An 18,006-nucleotide genomic window follows, 5' to 3' on the forward strand; every position below is an offset into this window, starting at 1 on the left:
AGTTATCTCCATTCAAAGTTAGAGCTTCAATCTACATTTACTTAGAAATACCCTATACACTTGGAGATTTTTCTAGTGAGTCTTTAATGTTTCCTCTTTCCAAGGAGTAGAGCATAACTAACAAATCTGACTCTTCCTTCAGAAGGAGTAAGCAATTTTGCTTACCAGGATAGGAGGAGATGGCATTGATGTGGGTGGTCCTGATGACGCCCACCCGGGTCCCGCGGTTGTTTTTCATGCACATGCAGATACATATGGCAATTCCAGCAATGACCCCCATGATGAATACAATTCCAAACACTATGCCAGCAATTGCTGTGCCCCTAAAATGGAAAAACAAAACTCCATTTATTGAAAAGGCTCTTAAAGATTCTTCATCCTTTCAAATACAGCTCTGTAACTATCTAAGTGCTTCTCTACAAATGTTCTTAAGGATAATGTTAAGAAAAGATAATTCCCTGAATCTGTCAAGTAAACAGTCTTCTGTATTTCAATGGATATGAAAAAGTTATCAACCTTTAGGGAATCGTCTTCCAGCACAATTAACCCATCATTCAGATTCTGGTTTTAAAAATTCATATATTTATCCAAAGCACGATTCTCCAGACATGCTCTTTAAAATAATACTGAAAAAACCATTCTGCTGTGTACTTAAACAGCAAAGAATTTATCTATTGTCCATAAAGTATGTGTGTTTAATGAAAACAACTTGATAAATGCCAAAATATTAAATAAAATTTAACATTTATTCCTGATTAAAACTTTTCATAAAGTAGAACTAGAATATTTTTTTTCTTAACAAGATAAAGAAAACCAAACCAAACATCATTTTTTTTTATTATTCATAGAACAGTTATGACAAACAAGTATTCCCATTAAATTTAAGAACAATATAAGCAAAGCTTTTATTTCTATTAATGTTAATGTTTTCCTCCAGAAAGTTTTATCTCATGCAACAAGATCATAGAAAGAAAAAAATACTGCATGAAAGAGTCAACATTATCATTGTATGTAGATAATATGATTTGTAGGAGTCTACATTTTGTCCACCATTTTGGAAAGTAATGGGGGAATTCTTTATCAAAATGTAAATTTTCACCCTTCAGTATCATTTCTAGCAATGCTTCCTAAGGTAATATAGCACATGTGTGCACAAATAATGTAAAAAGAATGTTTATCAAAGTGTTGTTGCTAATAGCAAAACATCAGAAGCACCCTAATGTCCATAAAAAAGGGATTGACAAGGGGCCGGCCTGGTGGTATAGTGGTTAAAGTTCACACACTCTGCTTCAGCAGCCCGGGGTTCATGAGTTTACATCCTGGGTGCAGACCCACACACCACTCATCAAGCCATGCTGTGGCGACATCCCACATAGAAAAAATAGAGGAAGATTAGCACAGATGTTAGCTCAGGGCCAAACTTCCTCACCGAAAAAAAAAAAAAAAAAAGGGGATTGACAGAAAAGAAAAAAATATGATACATCAGAGAATGGATCCTCTACAATGATAAAAAGGGTGAAGTGGTCCACATGGATTGAGGTGAAATGTTCATGATACATGGTTAACTTAATAATACTATGACTGAAAAAAAGCAAGTATTAACAGAGGATTGCAATGGCATAAACTATATTTTTATATATAAAATTTTTGAATGTATACTCAATGCACATATACAAGTGATTATCTTGTAGATATGGAAAAAAAATAAGAAAAATTTCACTTTCTAGTTTGAATACTCTCCAGAGGCAACCATTTTCAACTCTTACAGCAATTTTTTCTAGTATTTTTCTCCCCATTTCTCAATATTATTACATTCCTTTATTTTTTAATTTTTATTTTTACATGTTATCTATTGGCTCCTCTAATAGTATTTGGGAATGTAGATCCCTTAGACAAACTTTATCCCTGGTTAAATCAGTCATCCGTAATATTTATTTATATTACCATGACCTTGCTTACTGCTGAGCCAAGCAATATACTATGGTTACCTTTCATTTCTCTTACATTTATTTTTTTTTAGGAAATTACATGAGTTCCCACTTTTTTTTTTTAATATACCTATTGCTGTTTCCTTTCCCCGGAAAAATTCTTAGAAATCTTTCAAACAATTACCGGTAATGTTTTCAAACACTCAAACGCAGTAACAATCACCTATCAGTTCTGTTTTGTCCCCGTGGAGATTTCTGTATTATAGGCTGCCAACTCCAGTGGTTCCTCTGGAATTTGGAACTGTTTCTAGATCTGTGTGCTGGTCCTCGGGTCTCTGGTTTCTGGACCCCATTCTTGCTCTTATCTGGTGAACTGCCCTGTTTGCTGAAGCACGTTCCTGAATGGCTTCTTACAGAAAGGTTCAGGGGAGAGAAACGTTTTGAGTCTCTGTATTCTTGAAAATGAGTTAATGCTACACCCCCACTGATTGACAGTTTGGCTGTGTATGGAATTCTAAGCTGAAGGATATTATTTCTCAGAAATATGAAGGCGTTGTTCATTGTCTTCTAGAATTTGGTATTGCTGTAGAGAAATCCCATGGCATTCTAATTATTTTCCTTTGTGTGATACTGTTTTTTACTTTTCTTTTGTTCTGGAAGTTCTTAGCATCTTCTTTTTCACAATACGTTTGGATTTTTAAAAAAAGTTATTTTGCCAGGCCCTTAGGATTTTTCATGCCAGAGACTCATGTTTTTCAGTTCTTGAAACTGTTCCATAAATTGATAATTTCCTCTTCACCACTTTCTCTTTCTGGAAGCCTATTCTGAAATAAGTCCCTGAACCTCCTGGATAGCTTCTCTAATTTTTCTTATCTCTGTTTTCTTGAATTACTTTCTGGGGAATTACACTGACTTTATCTTCCAAAGTTTTATTGAACTTTTAAATTTCAGCTATCATATTTTTAATTTCCAAGTGCTCTATATTACACCCCTTCACATCTCCCCTCCCCCCCTTTTTTATAGTGTCCTGTTTTGCTTTCATGGATGCAATTTCTTCTCTTAACTTCTGAAGGTACTAATGATATATATATATATATGTATATATATATGGATATATATATATATATATATTTTTTTTTTATGTGAGGAAGATCAGCCCTGAGCTAACATCCATGCCAATCCTCTTCTTTTTTGCTGAGGAAGACTGGCCCTGGGCTAACATCCGTGCCCATTTTCCTCCACTTTACATGGGACGCCGCCACAGCATGGCCTGACAAGCTGTGCCTTGGTGCGCACCCGGGATCCAAACCCGGGTTAGCCAGCAGCGGAGCGTACGCACTCAACTGCTATGCCAGGGAGCTGGCCCCTAATGATATATTTTTTGAAACTTTCTCTACTCTTTGTATTTCCTCTCTCCTGTCTAGGTTCCTTTTTTGTTTATTTTGACTTATTTCATATTTGACATTTCCTTTAAATGTCTGGTGATCCTTGAACCTCCTCCTACTTAAAAAAGAAGCACTAAATAGTTGCTTGAAAGTCCACTGTACAAGGCCAGCATTGGACAGGTGAACTCCACAGTAGAGGATCACCTGAGATCAGTTCCCATAGTTCTTTTCTTTGGGGCTGTTCATTTTTCTCCATAAAAGGATCCTCCAGTGTCACACTTGGGAAGCATGAGCTGGGCTGCCAGTATCCTGGAGCCCAGGGTTTTAACCATAAGAGTACGAACTTTCACAAAATCCTCCTGTTTTCAGCTCAGAGACTCAGTTTCTCTGCTGTGACTGTGGAGGCTCTCAGGATAGTCTTCAGAAATAAAATCTTTGTGGTTTAAAAGCATGACTTCTGCAGCCAGACTACCTGGGTTCCAATTGTTGCTGGGTATCCTTGGGCAAGTTGCTCAACCTTCAGTTTCCTTATTGATGAGATGAAGGTCAGCTTGGTGCTTATCTGACTTTCCTCCCAAATTTCACGTCACTAAATATCTGTGCTCATGGCTCACTTGCCAGATAAATACGTTCTTATTCTCAGTGCTGTTTGAATATCTATCCCATACTTTTCTAGGACAGGTCCATAATCTCTCATCCTAATCCCTTGGGGCCAAACATGTCTCATAAGTCATGAATTTTCAGACTTTGGAAATGGGATACAGTACACACACAGGATATTGTATAATAATCCCAGGGCCAGCATCCTGAACACAACAAGTTTACATTTCTGCAGTAAAAGTGGGAATATTAACACTCGTGGATTATACAGAGACTAGAAGAAAGTCCCAGGTTCATTCAGGTCCAGTCTTGCCATCAATTGAGTATACCAAACCTTTTGCTTTCCAGAGTGCTTTCAGGATTTCAGATTGCTGATAAGAGATTGTGAACATGCATTTGTACTTTCAGAAGAGATTTTTCTCTCTAAGACTTTTATGCATTCACTTAAAAAACCAGAACACCATTAAGAATTCCAACAAACTCCTTTAAGATATTCCTACATGCATTTGAACTTTGTTAGTAAATTATGAAAGCAGAATGAGAGACATATTTGGATTGCCCTGATATTAGTAAATAAAGAATGGCAGAGTCTAGCAGTTTAACATATAAGTCTTTTCAAGAGAAAAGATTTATCAAAGGAGATAATTTTAAATAAGAAAACTAAAAGTAATCTGGAAATCTCCTTTTTATTGTAATTTTCAGGTCAAAACAACATTAAACTGGAGGGCTTAATTTATGTTCTAGAAATAATCAATAGCCCAATTATGCAGGCATAGAGTTTCCAAAGCATGTATTATGGAAGCTGTTAAGATATCAAATTGGGATATATTTATATTCATTAATTACTTTTTTACATAGAGGAAAATGTGAAAATTAGTCACATTTTGTTTCCTTGTTGGCAGCTCCAGCAAAAGTGCCTGCTCTTGAGGTCAATAATGAGGTTGTAACTAATGTGTTAAATGAGGTTTTTGGATTAAATCATGATTTTGGTGTCCTTAATCCTTTGATACCCATCGTACCCAATTGTAAATTAGTTATTTAAGATACAGCAAGTATAAAGTCTATAGTATTATTTACTCTGTTATTAATTAAAAGAAACAATAAACAAACAGTAACCTTTCTGCATATAACTAATTTAGTTTAGTCAACTATTTGAAAGAGAGAAGCTATTAATTTGAGAAATTTGGCATCATAAAAACCTCGAAAAAATTGTAGGGAATGTATTTTTTTTGAAAGAATACATTGCAGGGTGTGCATATTTTCCCCTTTTTAAAACTTTTATTTTGAATAATTATAGATTTACAGGAAGTTGTAAAAATAGTACAGAATGGTCCTGTGAACCCTTCACCCAGTTTCCCCCAATGGTTACATCTTAGGTAAATATAGGACATCATCAAAACCAGGAAACTGACATTGGTCTAAAGTGTGTGTATAGTTCAATGTCATTTTAACACATGCAGAGATTCATGTAATCACTACAGTGAGCAAGATACAAAACTAGTCCATTACCACAAAATATTTCTTCTGTGCCAGTCCTTCATAGTCAAACTACACCCTGCTCCCCACCATCAATAACTCCTCCAACCACTAATTTCTTTTCCATTTCCGTAATTTTATCATTTCAAGAATGGAATGCAAATGGTATGTGACCTTTTGAAATGGGCTTTTTTCATTCAGCATAATGCCCCTGGAATCCATCCTAGCTTTTGTGTATATGAAAACATTCCTTTTTATTACTAATATTCCATGGTATAGATATAACACAGTTTGTGTAACCATTACCTACTGTAGGACATTTTGGTTATTTCCAGTTTTGGCTTTTACAAATAAAACTGCTATGAACAATCATATATGGGTTTTTGTGTGGACATAAGTATTCATTTCTGTGGGATAAATGCCCAAGAGTGGGGTTGCTGAGATATAAGATAAGTATATGTTTGATTTTAAAAGAAACCGCCAAATTGTTTTCCAGAGTGGCTGTACTAGTTACATTCCCATCAGCAGTGTATGAGAGATCCAGTTTCTCTGCATCCTTGCCAGCATTTGGTATTGTCATTATTTTTTAATTTTACCTGTTTTAATGGGTGTGTAGTGATATCTCATTGTGATCTTAATTTACATTTTCCTAACTGCTAGTGAGGTTGAACATCTTTTCATGAGCTTATTTACCATTTATATATCTTCTTCAGTGAAATGTCTCTTCATGTCTTTTACTCATGTTCTAACTGAATTGTTTCTTTACCAATGAACTTTTGAGAGTTCTTTATTAATTCTAGATATGAGTCCTTTATCGGATGTATGGTTTACAAATATTTTCTCCAAGTCATAGTTTGTCTTTTCATCCTCTTAACAGAGTCTTTTGCAGAGCAAAAGTTTTTCATTTTAATAAAGCCCAGTTTATCAATTTTTTTTCTTTTTTTATGGATTGTGCTTTTAGTGTCATGTCTAAGAACTCTTCACCAAGCCCTAGGTTCTGAAGATTTTCTCCTATGCTTCCTTCTATAAGATTTACAGTTTTATGTTCGATATTTAAACTTATGATCTATTTTTGTTCAACTTTTGTATAAGGTGTCAGGGACAGGTTGAGGTTGATTGTTTTGCTCACGGATATCCATCCAACTGCTCCCGTACCATTTACTGAAAACACTATCCTTCTTCCTTGCATTGCTTTTACACCTTGGTCAAAAATCAGTTGGCCATGCTTGTTTGGGACTATTTCTGGGTTCTGTATATTTTCCTGTTGCTGGATAGAACGTTTTATAAATGTTGATTAGATTCTGTTGATTGATGATGTTGTTCAGTTCTTCTATATCCATGTTGATTTTCTGTCTAGTTGTTCTAATTGTAGAGGGGGGATGTTGAAGTCTCCAATTATAATTGTGGATTCGTCTAGTCCTCCTTTCAAGTCTATCAGTTTTGCGCCACATATTTTGGAGCTCTTCTGTTCTATCTGGGCTCCCCACTGGACCTTGGCTGGTAGGCGTTCAGATGGGCTGTGTGTTTTTTCTGTAGTTTGGCTGTAGTCAAATTGTCATCACCTAAAAGTTTCCCGTCTTGCTAGGCTGACTCTCTCTGGGTCCTTTGGCTGAGAGATCAGGCTTTTGTTGGGGCTTAATTGTCTGTGCCCATTGGTGCTTCCAGATTGCCAGCTTCCTTTACCTCCAACTTTGGGAGAAATGAGGCAAAAAGAAAACCCAGGGAGCTCACTATTGTGTTGTTCTTCAGCCCACGAGGTTCCTAACTGCTCTGCCTTCTTCTCTTAACCTTTCAGAGTTTTGTTGTTTGTTTTATATACAATGTCGAGGTTTTTAAGTTATACTTAGAAGGAGGAATAGGGAAAAGTACGTCTACTCTGGTAATGTGTTTTTGAAAAATAGAATACTGCAATAAAAGGTATTTTTTAAAAATCATTGTAAAGTGATTTTTTAAAGCACAATATGTAAACACCTTTATAGAAGAGGTGAAAACTGTGATAAATATCTTTAAAGACATAGCTTTTAATATTAATTAGGTTTTTAGCACAAAAACAATGTCATTGACCTATCTATACATCCTATGATTCCAAATCTTTTCCTGTGCCTATTGAAGATGCTCAAAAAATCTGTAATAAATACATGAATTAAGCTACTTCACTCACATTTATTAAACTATTATGGAACTATCACTCACAAAATTCTTTTTTTTAAATCCATTTCTTTCTTTCTTTTTTTTTTTTTGTGAGGAAGATCAGCCCTGAGCTAACATCCATGCCAATCCTCCTCTTTCTGCTGAGGAAGACCGGCCCTGAACTAACATCTATTGCCAATCCTCCTCCTTTGTTTTTTCCCTTTTTCTCCCCAAAGCCGCAGTAGATAGCTGTACATCATAGTTGCACACCCCTCTAGTTGCTGTATGTGGAACACTGCCTCAGCATGGCTGGACAAGTGGTGCATCGGTGCACACCCAGGATCCGAACCCGGGCCGCCAGTAGCGGAGTGCATGCACTTAACTGCTAAGCCACGGGGCTGGCCCCCCCAAATTCTTTCTCTGTAATGAAAATATTTCTTAATGGCACATCTTAATTCTTAAATGAAACCTGAAAGGGCATTTTTCTCCGGAGAAGGGAGAAATACAACTTCTTTTTGATGCTGTTAAGTTTTTAAGTTTTAACTGCTGATTTTCTGGATTATAAGGCATAATTTGGGTAAATATGTATGCAAAGAGAACTTTCTGTTTTCAGGAGGCTACTGCAAAACCTTTTTATGAATTCTACAAAATTTCAGAAATGATTATCTTTTCATGGTATTTAATAATTCTGTGGAGCTTAGTACAAAAAACACGTTTTCTTGTTAGAATACAACAATCAACAGGCAAAAAATCCAAGGTTGTATAAGCAAATATTTTCTTTTTTTGGTGAGGAAGATTGGCCCTGGGCTAACATCCATTGCCGATCTTCCTCTTTTTGCTGAGGAAGATGGTCCCCGAGCTAACATCTGTGCCCATCTTCCTCTATTTTGTATGTGGGATGCTGCCACAGCATGGCTTGATGAGCGGTGCGTAGGTCCACGTTCGGGATTCGAACATGTGACCCCCGGGCTGCTGAAACGGAGTGTGTGAACTTAACCACCATAACGTTGGGCCAGCCCCCAGCAAATAATTTTTTTTAATTATTCATATTAACAAAGGCTTTTTCAGTCAGTTTAGTCCAGAAGTAGGCAACCTAAGGCCATAGGCCAAATGGGGCCCACTAGTTGTTTTAGTAAATAAAATTTTCTTGGAACAAAGCCAGACCCATTTGTTTCCATGTTGTCTGACTGCTTTGGTGCTAAATGTCGAAATGGAGCAGTTGTGAGAGAGAACACATGGCCTACAAAGCCCAAAATATTTACTGTCCAACCCTTTATAAAAAAAGTGTACTGATCTCTGATTTAATTCACTTGTGAATAAATTAAATGTTGCTTTCCCTGGATGACTTTTTCTAAAAAGTTATGCCACTAATGATATTGTAACAAAGCAAGCAGTAGGATAGGCAGGGCAATTCATACTAAAAATTTGACATTCTATGATATTTGGAAGTTCTTTTAATTCCATTAACTGGAAACTCATAAAAGCTGCAAGGTTGATTATCTCTACCAATATTATTTACTGAGGTACATTTCTGATGTTACTTCAGTACAAAAACTACTCAAGCTTTGTGGCATAACAAAAAATAAATATTTGGTTTTTGTCCCAGGTTCTTAGCACACAGCTCTTAACACTGTTAGAATCTCTGGAGTGACAGAAGTGTCTTTTGTATGCTAATGAGATGACTGGTGACTGGGGGCCCTTAGACAGCTTTAAGATGGGAGCTGGTCCCCAGAAAAGCCAAACCATGATAGAGGGTTGGAACTTTCAGATCCATTTCTAACCTCCAGGGAAGAGGGCAAAGGCTAGAGATTGAATTAATCACCAATGGCCAATGATTTAAGCAATCATGCCTACAGAAGGCAACCTCCATAGAAACCCCTACATGATGGGGTTCAGTGAGCTTCAGGGTTGTTGAGCACGCTGCTGCTGGGAGGGTGGAGCACCTAAAGAGGGAATAGAAGCTCTGGAAGCTCCATGTCCCTTCCTCTGTACCTTGCTCTATGCATCTCTTCAATTTGGCTGTTTCTGAGCTGTATCCTTTATAATAAACTGGTAATAGTAAGTAAAGTGTTTCCCTGAGTCTTGTGAGTTGTTCTAGCAATTAATCAAACCTGAAGGAGGAGGTTGTGGGAATCTTTGACTTTGTAGCCAAGTTGGACAGAAGTGTGGGTTACCTGGGGACTCCATACTTGTGACTGGCATCTGAAGTGAAGGCACTCTAGTAGGACTAAGCCCTTAGATCTGTGGAGTCTGATATTAACTCCGGGTAGTTAGTGTCAGAATTGAATTGAATTGTAGGACACCCAGTAGATATAAGACTTGGTTAGTGTCAGGAGGAAAACACTCCATGTGCTCCCTTCTCTGTTCTCCAAAAATCTTTGTAGATGCATGTAAGTATCAGTGTGTACTGTTTAGCTCCATGGGTAGACACTGACCACTTGCTGATAATAAAAAAATTTTGAACAAAATTATGGATTGAAAATTTATACCAAAATGAGACTTTATAAGTAAGATACTAAATGTATTTGTAGTGGCTTTAATGATACTATGAAACTGTGGTTTATAACAAGGCTCAGAGATAACACATTTCATTCCATAAATAGCTTTTCATAAGTAAAAAAGATTCTGATAATGTTGCAATTGTTACAATAACATTTACGACACACATTTAGGCTCAGCACTGCTATACAATAACTTAATATATATAGCTTGACATGGTCTTACTATTACATAATGTCTAAGGTAAATAGTAGATAGGAAAAGAATACCATTATACTATTTCCCTTCTTCTCTGACATGACCAATTTACAAATGCATTTTATAAAACAGCATAATACAAAGGATTTATGAATATTATATGCAATAATTATGTAACATCAGTCCCAATAAAATAGGAAAATAAAAAAAGACCATAGATATATTTGATGCCCATATAAGATGCAGGCAGAATTATAGAATATTTCCATTAGGAGAAACTTTTCACATGGACATAAGAGTTTTTAGGAAGTATGTAAGCAAGTGGTAAAATTTTTAGAAGAGAGTTTTCTGGAAAAAATGACCACAATTTCAAAAGAATAAAGTTAAAATGAGTTCATTTCCTATTACAAAGAAAAATAAACTATAAGTGTAGCAAAAGCATTTTTACCTTTTTATTAAAGTGACAATTAAATAATCATTTATTTATGATAATCCCTATGTGAGGAATTAAAACAATGAAAAAACTATTATTCCAACAGCAGAGATGAAAGTAAAATGCACACATGAGAAAAATAACACTTGGTGAAATTCTTTTTCTAACTATTCCGTTCGGTCAATAATCCTTTCTTTTGGCCAATGCATTAAAATATGGTAATATAATATTTTTGTGTTCATCAGTTCCTCAAAACCAATATTTTATTCTAAACTTACTGGCAATTTATAAGGTACATAATTTAGTAAAATTCTGACTTGCTTAATTTAAAAAGGATGCATTTTCCTCTCTATTGTTTTAGTAAATCATTACAGAATGGTAGGAATAGAAAAACAAACTCAATGGAGTATGGTTTTCAATATTAAGAGTAGATAGTTCTGTAAATTCCATTATTAGCAATAGGACCCAAGAAATCTGTCAACATCTATATCTATATCTGTATCTGCATCTGTATCTGTATCTTGTATCTGTATCTGTCTTTGTGTCTCTGTGTCTGTATCTATATCTATATCTAGCTATATATATATCTATATATATCAAATAAGATGATTATAATTTCAAGTGGTTAAATTATTACTAAATATCATCAAAATTCCATGTGTGAAATACTTATGGAGGGTATAAACACCAATCCATATGATTTTCTCAATGAGTCTATATTATTTGCAAAAAATTCTGTAAAATTCAGATATGCCAAAGATATTTATTTTGCCTTTTTTCATGTTAGTCCTTCTCTCTAGTAACTTCACTCAACATATCCTCTTTCTTGAGGGCTTTATAGGTAACTTCTCTGCTATCTTCAGAGTAATAACATTAAAAATGTTTCTCTAAATGAATAAATTTACCTGATTTACTGACTCTATTCCTATGGTAGAGACCTTTTTTGCTTCAATACCTATCCTCTACCTTTTCCTTGATAAAAGAACTCTTGATGGTTAACTGGGTACATGGCTACCTGAAATCAATGCTGTATCTCCTAGATACCCTTAAAGTTAGTTTTTTTTATGTGATGAAGTTCTGGAAAATAAGTTGTAAGTAAAATACTTTGTGACATATCTCAAGACACCTCCTTAAAAGATGGCTGGAATGGGCTTTTTGTCCCTTCTTCCTCATCTTACTTTCCATCCTGCTTTCTGAAATATGGGTGTAATGGCTGAGCTCTAGTCTCCATGTTGGACCATGAGGACAGTCTGCCTAGGGATGGAGGAGGTATGAGTTGGATGGAGTGTGCATCACTAATAGCCACAAGGAGATGCTATATCAGCCTGGAGCTGCATATCGCTGGATTTCCTTTACATGAGAGAGAAACAAACTATTTTTTTAAAATTTCATTAAAATCTCTGTTATTTTAGTTTGAGTGTCTGTGTGTGACACACTGCTTGACTTAATCTTAATATAGCTCCTTTGCCAAGATTAGTACACAGCGTAAACAAAAAGAAATCTTTAATGTGGAAACAGCAGTTTTAAGGAGCATACAGGTACTCTGAGATCCCTGTGAAGAGGATCCGAGAAAGCATATCCAAACCAAGGAAGTATGAGATTGCATCCAACTTCTAGTAAATCGGGATCATTCATCTTCCATCTTATGTAGAATTAAATTTTTATGATTCAGTGAGAGACCTTCAAGAAATCTCTACATTGCCTACATGTCAGAGAGGTATACAAAATGAGAATAAAAAATGATCTTGCATGTGTTGTGGATGGTAGGGTGACCTACACAATAACACTTTATCACTGGAGTTCAATAGTAGATGATTTGATTGATGAAGAAAGCAAGAATAATTCAAGCCAAAAAGTACCCTTTGAGAATCGGTTGGTTTGCACTTATAGCCACTGATCAAATTTTCTAAACAAATGCCCAATTCCTATATTAGATTCGTAAAGTGAGTTCAGTAAAGAGCAAATGCATATAATAAAATAATAGTAATATTAAGAATAGCAATTAAATGTTGTTTTCCATATATATATATATGAATATACTTGATTTTTATTTAGGAAAACAGGAATCTGAGGGAAGATTCCTTGAACTATATTACTTGATATGTTCTGTATACTGTGTGGATTCTAAATGGTATTATCTGATTAGCTGTCAGTATAGCTTTGAGACAGCACAACATAACATACTGTAAGTCAAAATCTAAAAGCAGTCATTCATAGTTACAGAAGTTTCCAGAGACTTTTTGTGCAATATACATGAATGTAATTCATTTCATTGTTTACTTAACAGCAATATTTGGAAAAGTAGTATTGATCCACACTTAAATTGGATTAATTTTCCTGTCATGCCCTCAAGGTTCTTGCTATATTCCTGTCATTATGCCTGCAATTCTAAACAGCTACCACTAGATAGCAACATTCTTTACTTCATTCATGAAATATATATACCGCACATCTACCGTGTGCTAGGTACTGTTCTGGGTTTCTAGGATACAAAGTTGAATGATACATGGTACCTGCCTTCAAGGATTCTAGACCCATGTATGGGATAGTAAGCAAAGAGAGAGATTTTGAAGGTCAACTATCTCTAAGCATAGAAGACTAAGACAAGAAAACAATGAAAGAATTTGATCATACTCAGTAAAAGAGCGTTGTTTTTTAAAAAACAACATGAATGTAATAAATTAAAGAGAGTAGTAATGATTTCTTAACACTACTTCTTAGTTGCATATAATAGATTTTTTTGTGTGTGTGAGGAAGATCAGCCCTGAGCTAACGTCTGATGCCAATCCTCCTCTTTATTTTTTTTTTTTCTGAGGAAGACTGGCCCTGTGCTAACATCGGTGCTCATCTTCCCCTACTTTATATGGGACGCCGCCACAGCATGGCTTGACTAGTGGTGTGTCGGTGGATGTCGGGGATCTGAACCTGCGAACCCGGGCTGCCGCAGCAGAGTGCGCGCACTTAACCACTGCGCCACCAGGCTGGCCCTACATATAACAGTTTTTTGACTCAGAGGATGCTTTTGTGAAATAGAATCCAATCCACTTGTTTTGCGGATGAGAAAAACAAGTCTGAGAGAAGCTAAAGTAAAGATCTTCTAGCGAGTTTCATGGTAAAGAACAGAGCTCAGCTCTTAATTTCCACCGCAGAGCTGTTTATACTGCAGTGGACTGCCTTGCTCTTATTCTCTCATCCTCTCGGCAAATGTTTACAGAGTCTCTTCACTGTGCCAGACACTCTATGAAGCACTAGGCATATAAGGATGAACAAAGTCTTGTTGGGAAGCAGAGAAGAGGAAAGGATTCCTGGAATGTTTGGGAAGTTCAAGCTCCGAGACCTGATGATTGATTGAACTGTGGAGTCAGAGGCAAGTGTGTAGAATGTCTCCCATGTGGGTGACTACACCTTGCTGCCTAATATACAGTTCATAAAAATGTATTGAAATCAAGAATATATGAGACATGCAATCATAAACTAGATTTAAATAGATACAGCCACTGCACAAAGGTTTCCCTGCCTTCTGCCTTCCAAACCCAAAAACTTCCCAATTATTTCTAGATACAATATTCTCATTTACATTGCTTTGGCACAGCTCACCCTTTTGAAGTAACCTTTGCTGAAACTTCACACTGAGCTTATTACCTTAACTTGCTTATGATGATTACTTTAGAAGGACTTTCTTTTTTTCCTTCTGTACCTTTTTATTATCTTTTGAGTGGGAAAACAAAAAATCACAAACCAGTTTTTTAACAGTGACTATAAGGATTTCTATGGAAAGTCTGTTTGTTGAGATTTAAGTCCTGAGAGCATGTAAGACTTAAGAGATTGAATCTGATTATGAAAATTCAGAGGCCTCAGAGTAATCTGCTTTCCTTTCCATTGACGCCAGCATGGAGAGCTTCAAATACGTATGGAGGCTTACAGAGTTATTGACCCGGCAGAATAGCAGCTACCTTTCAGGCCTAGACATTTAAAAATTTAATAAAGTTCCCACAAGACTGGGGTGGATGTTGGAGGTTGTAAACCTTTCCAAATTAACTGCTGAAGCAGGTAACAGACCTTGATGGTGTAACAGACCCCTGGCAGTGAGCCGACGTGCCTCCTAATATGCAGTGTTTTCTCATGTGGCTCTGCTACCTGCTAGACTATATATTACAAGCTGGCCTGCCCACCCAAACAATTGCTATCCTCTTCCTGGACCTAGCAAGTCCCCATCCTTTGCCGAGACAAGTCTGCAACTGATCACCGACTGATGGGGAGGTCTCTATTCTAGACTTGCCAATGATTTGCTCAGTTCTGGCATTTATTATCTGCACACAACTCTCACGAGCCTGGGGCTGCCCAGACCCAAGAGCTCCTGCCTGATCACACCTCTCAGAAAGTCTTGCTCATAACCTCACCTGTGCCAGCCTCTGTGGTTGATCAGAAGTGTCACACTTTGGCTTCAGGTTAGGACCTAGCCTCATGCCCATTTTTAATGATTCTTGAAGTCATTCACAAGCAATACATCCTCCTCATAGCATCAACATCATTCTCTCACTGTAGATGGCTGCCTCTACATAGCTCCAAAGTTTCTGAGTTTTATGCCTTACAATTATCCAGGAGAGAAAAACTGATTTCAGCCATGTCTCATCCCAGTAGATACAATCCCTGAGAAGGAATGTTGATTGCTCCAGCTGGAGTTGGGGACCCACCTCTAGATCAGTGCACTTGGCCAAGGCCAGGAATACTGTCATTGGCCCAGCTTGGGTCAAATGCCTGTCCCCAGACCTGCTACGTGTGACCAGTGGGGAAATTCCCGGGGTAGATAGAGGTGGTCACTTTAGGAGCAGAGCCAAGGGTTTTGGCAAACAATGACCCAGATATTCACACATGCTATAACTTCGTATAGTTGACATTATTAGGAATTCAGGTCCAAATTTGAGTTTATGGATATAAGCTAGAATTATAAAGAAAGAAGGACAGAGACAAATGCCCCCAAATTTCAGTTCTGTTCATCCTTCACCTAAATATATAAGGGGTACCACAAAATCAGAAAGGTAACTTTAGGCAAGTGTGGGACTATGAGGGTTTCTAGCAGCCGTCTGTTCTGAAAGACCTTATTTCAAAAAAATCATCTAATCTCAAGGTCTGAGAGTGTCATAAATCATGTAACACCAAACATTTTTGAGTATCTTCTCTGGCCTAGATATGGTGTTGGAGATTCAAGGAAAACAGAGGCCGGGGAAGACATACACACATGCATGTAATTATAACGCACAGCGTTAAGTGCAGATGGGGGAGGCATGGACTAGCTTCTATGAGAGCAGAAGACAGCAACTAATTCAAATGTGTTAGCATGTGTGCAGGCATGTGTGGGTGTGTGTATGTGAGAGGAGAGTGAGTGTGTGTGAGCAGAGAGAGTGTATATGTGAGAGTGTACGTGAGTGAAAGAGGGCGCGGGTATATATGTGTGTTTGGGCGGTGCTTGAGTACAGCTTCCTGAAGGAGGTAACCCCTCCTGAATCTTAAAGTAAGATTAGGAATTAATCAAAAGGAATTGACGGGCTTCAAGAAGAAGCACATTTCATACTAAAGAAATAACATAAATGCCATAGGAATGTGATATATCGTGATGTGTTTAAGGGACCATGAAAAGTCGAGAACTGCTGGAATAGAAAAGAGGGAGGTGAGGCTGAAGCATAAGCAGGGGTTGGGGGGCAGATTAGGAGGGGCTTCAGTAACGCTGTAAAGAACTTAGACTTTTTATTGGAGTTTATGGAAAACAAGTGAAAAGCTCTAAGCATAGATCAGTCTAAGAGTAATATGGAGAGTGGATTTGATGGGTACCAGGCTGTACCCAGGTAGTCCTATTAAAAGGCCATTGTAATTATCTGGACAAAACATGGCGAAAGACTGAACTTGACGATGGCAGTGGGACAGGGAAGAAGGTGGGGAGGAAGGAGTGCAAGAACAGCGTAGAAGGTAAAGTCAGTAGTGCTTTAAGCTCATCGAGTTCAAACTCCTAAAGTATTATTATAACTCTACGCTATACCCACTCACTCAAAGCTTTTGGACATTCCCAGTACTTAAAAGTTACTAAGTCTAGAGGCAGCTTGTTCTGTAACAGAACAGTACCCTATAAGTGTGTGACACTCCAGTGTGATTTAGTTCACCAGATCTCTTATCCCTCCCAAAGAAGGGACCTTTGCAGAGGGAAAGCTCTGATCTTTATAGGAAAGAAGGGAAGGGGCCGGCCCAGATGGTGTCATAGAGAAAATAGAGAGGGCAGGAGATAAACTTTGCTTATCCTTGTTGCCTACTGGTCTGACTTTAACCATATGTTTTCTCCAAAGATGAATATGTTTATAAAAGGTACATCTACTCTTTAATATTGTATTACATAAACTTTTAGCATAATGAGCATGCATAGATAGGAGGTTCACTTTATTTGTATAATCAATGAACTCTTAATGGTCCTTCTCTGAAACTAATGTCCTTAAACTTCTGGAAAACATAAATTAAAAATAATAGTCTTTGAGTTATTCATAGATTGCTTCATGCAGTCTGATCTTCCGAGCCAGGTCTTTGTACAGTTAGAATCTAATTGGATCAGATGACGCCCGAAGTCCCCTCCAGCTCCCCAGTACCACAGCTAATTAGCAGAAATTCCACTTTAATAATACAGCTGCTACAGGTCAAGAAAAGAAAGCAAAGCAGAGGTGGAAATATCAGCCTAATGAACGTTGAAGAAAGATTAGAAGAGAGTTAAATTTCAGTGTGATAGTTAATTACAGTCCAACAAGAACAAAGTTCTATGAATATTCATTAATTATAATTTGAGTTATATTTATTTAGACAAATATCTCCCCCAACATCACCTCCAGTTCTGAGGTGAAAAGAGAATCTCTCTTTTCAATAGTTCTTATCTTGTTTATTGGCAATATAAGCAACAATCTCAAGTGCATGCTCATGTAATAATCATCAAGGCAGTATTAAATATTTTACATATTATAACTATATGTACTCATTCACATTATCAAGCCAGCTCTTTATTAATTATTGCTAGTTTGGAAAGACATAGTTTTGTCTCAAAGATCTTAGCAAACATGGCTATACCATGACACAACAGTTGGTGTGGAAAATATCTTACATGATATTTCTTAGAAAGAGAATAAAAGATTCAGAAATCAGGTGGATTCTGTTCATTTTTAGGAGCAGCTATTATAATGTGCTTGAGTGTTTCACTGTATTTCTTAGAAATTCCAATAGGCTGGGGGCTACTCACTCTTACAGCCATGCAACTTACAGGGAGGGAAGTCTGCTTGATCACTATCTTATCAAACTAATGCAGATTGGGCAGAGAGAGGCAGACCCA

General features: G+C 36.9%; 1 protein-coding gene and 1 long non-coding RNA gene across 2 annotated transcripts in view; one reads left to right on the forward strand and one right to left on the reverse strand.

Moving 5' to 3' along the window:
* Window positions 1-18,006, forward strand: part of LOC131392800 (uncharacterized) — a 214,016-nt gene that overhangs the window by 90,805 nt on the left and 105,205 nt on the right. The window lies entirely within an intron of this gene.
* Window positions 1-18,006, reverse strand: part of CYYR1 (cysteine and tyrosine rich 1) — a 108,065-nt gene that overhangs the window by 15,690 nt on the left and 74,369 nt on the right. The window contains exon 3 of the mRNA XM_058522965.1: window positions 166-323. Coding sequence (XP_058378948.1) covers window positions 166-323 — 158 coding nt within the window. The remainder of the gene's footprint in view (window positions 1-165; window positions 324-18,006) is intronic.

The sequence above is a fragment of the Diceros bicornis genome, chromosome 27, assembly GCF_020826845.1.
Source record: "Diceros bicornis minor isolate mBicDic1 chromosome 27, mDicBic1.mat.cur, whole genome shotgun sequence".
Taxonomy (NCBI): Eukaryota; Metazoa; Chordata; class Mammalia; order Perissodactyla; family Rhinocerotidae; genus Diceros; species Diceros bicornis.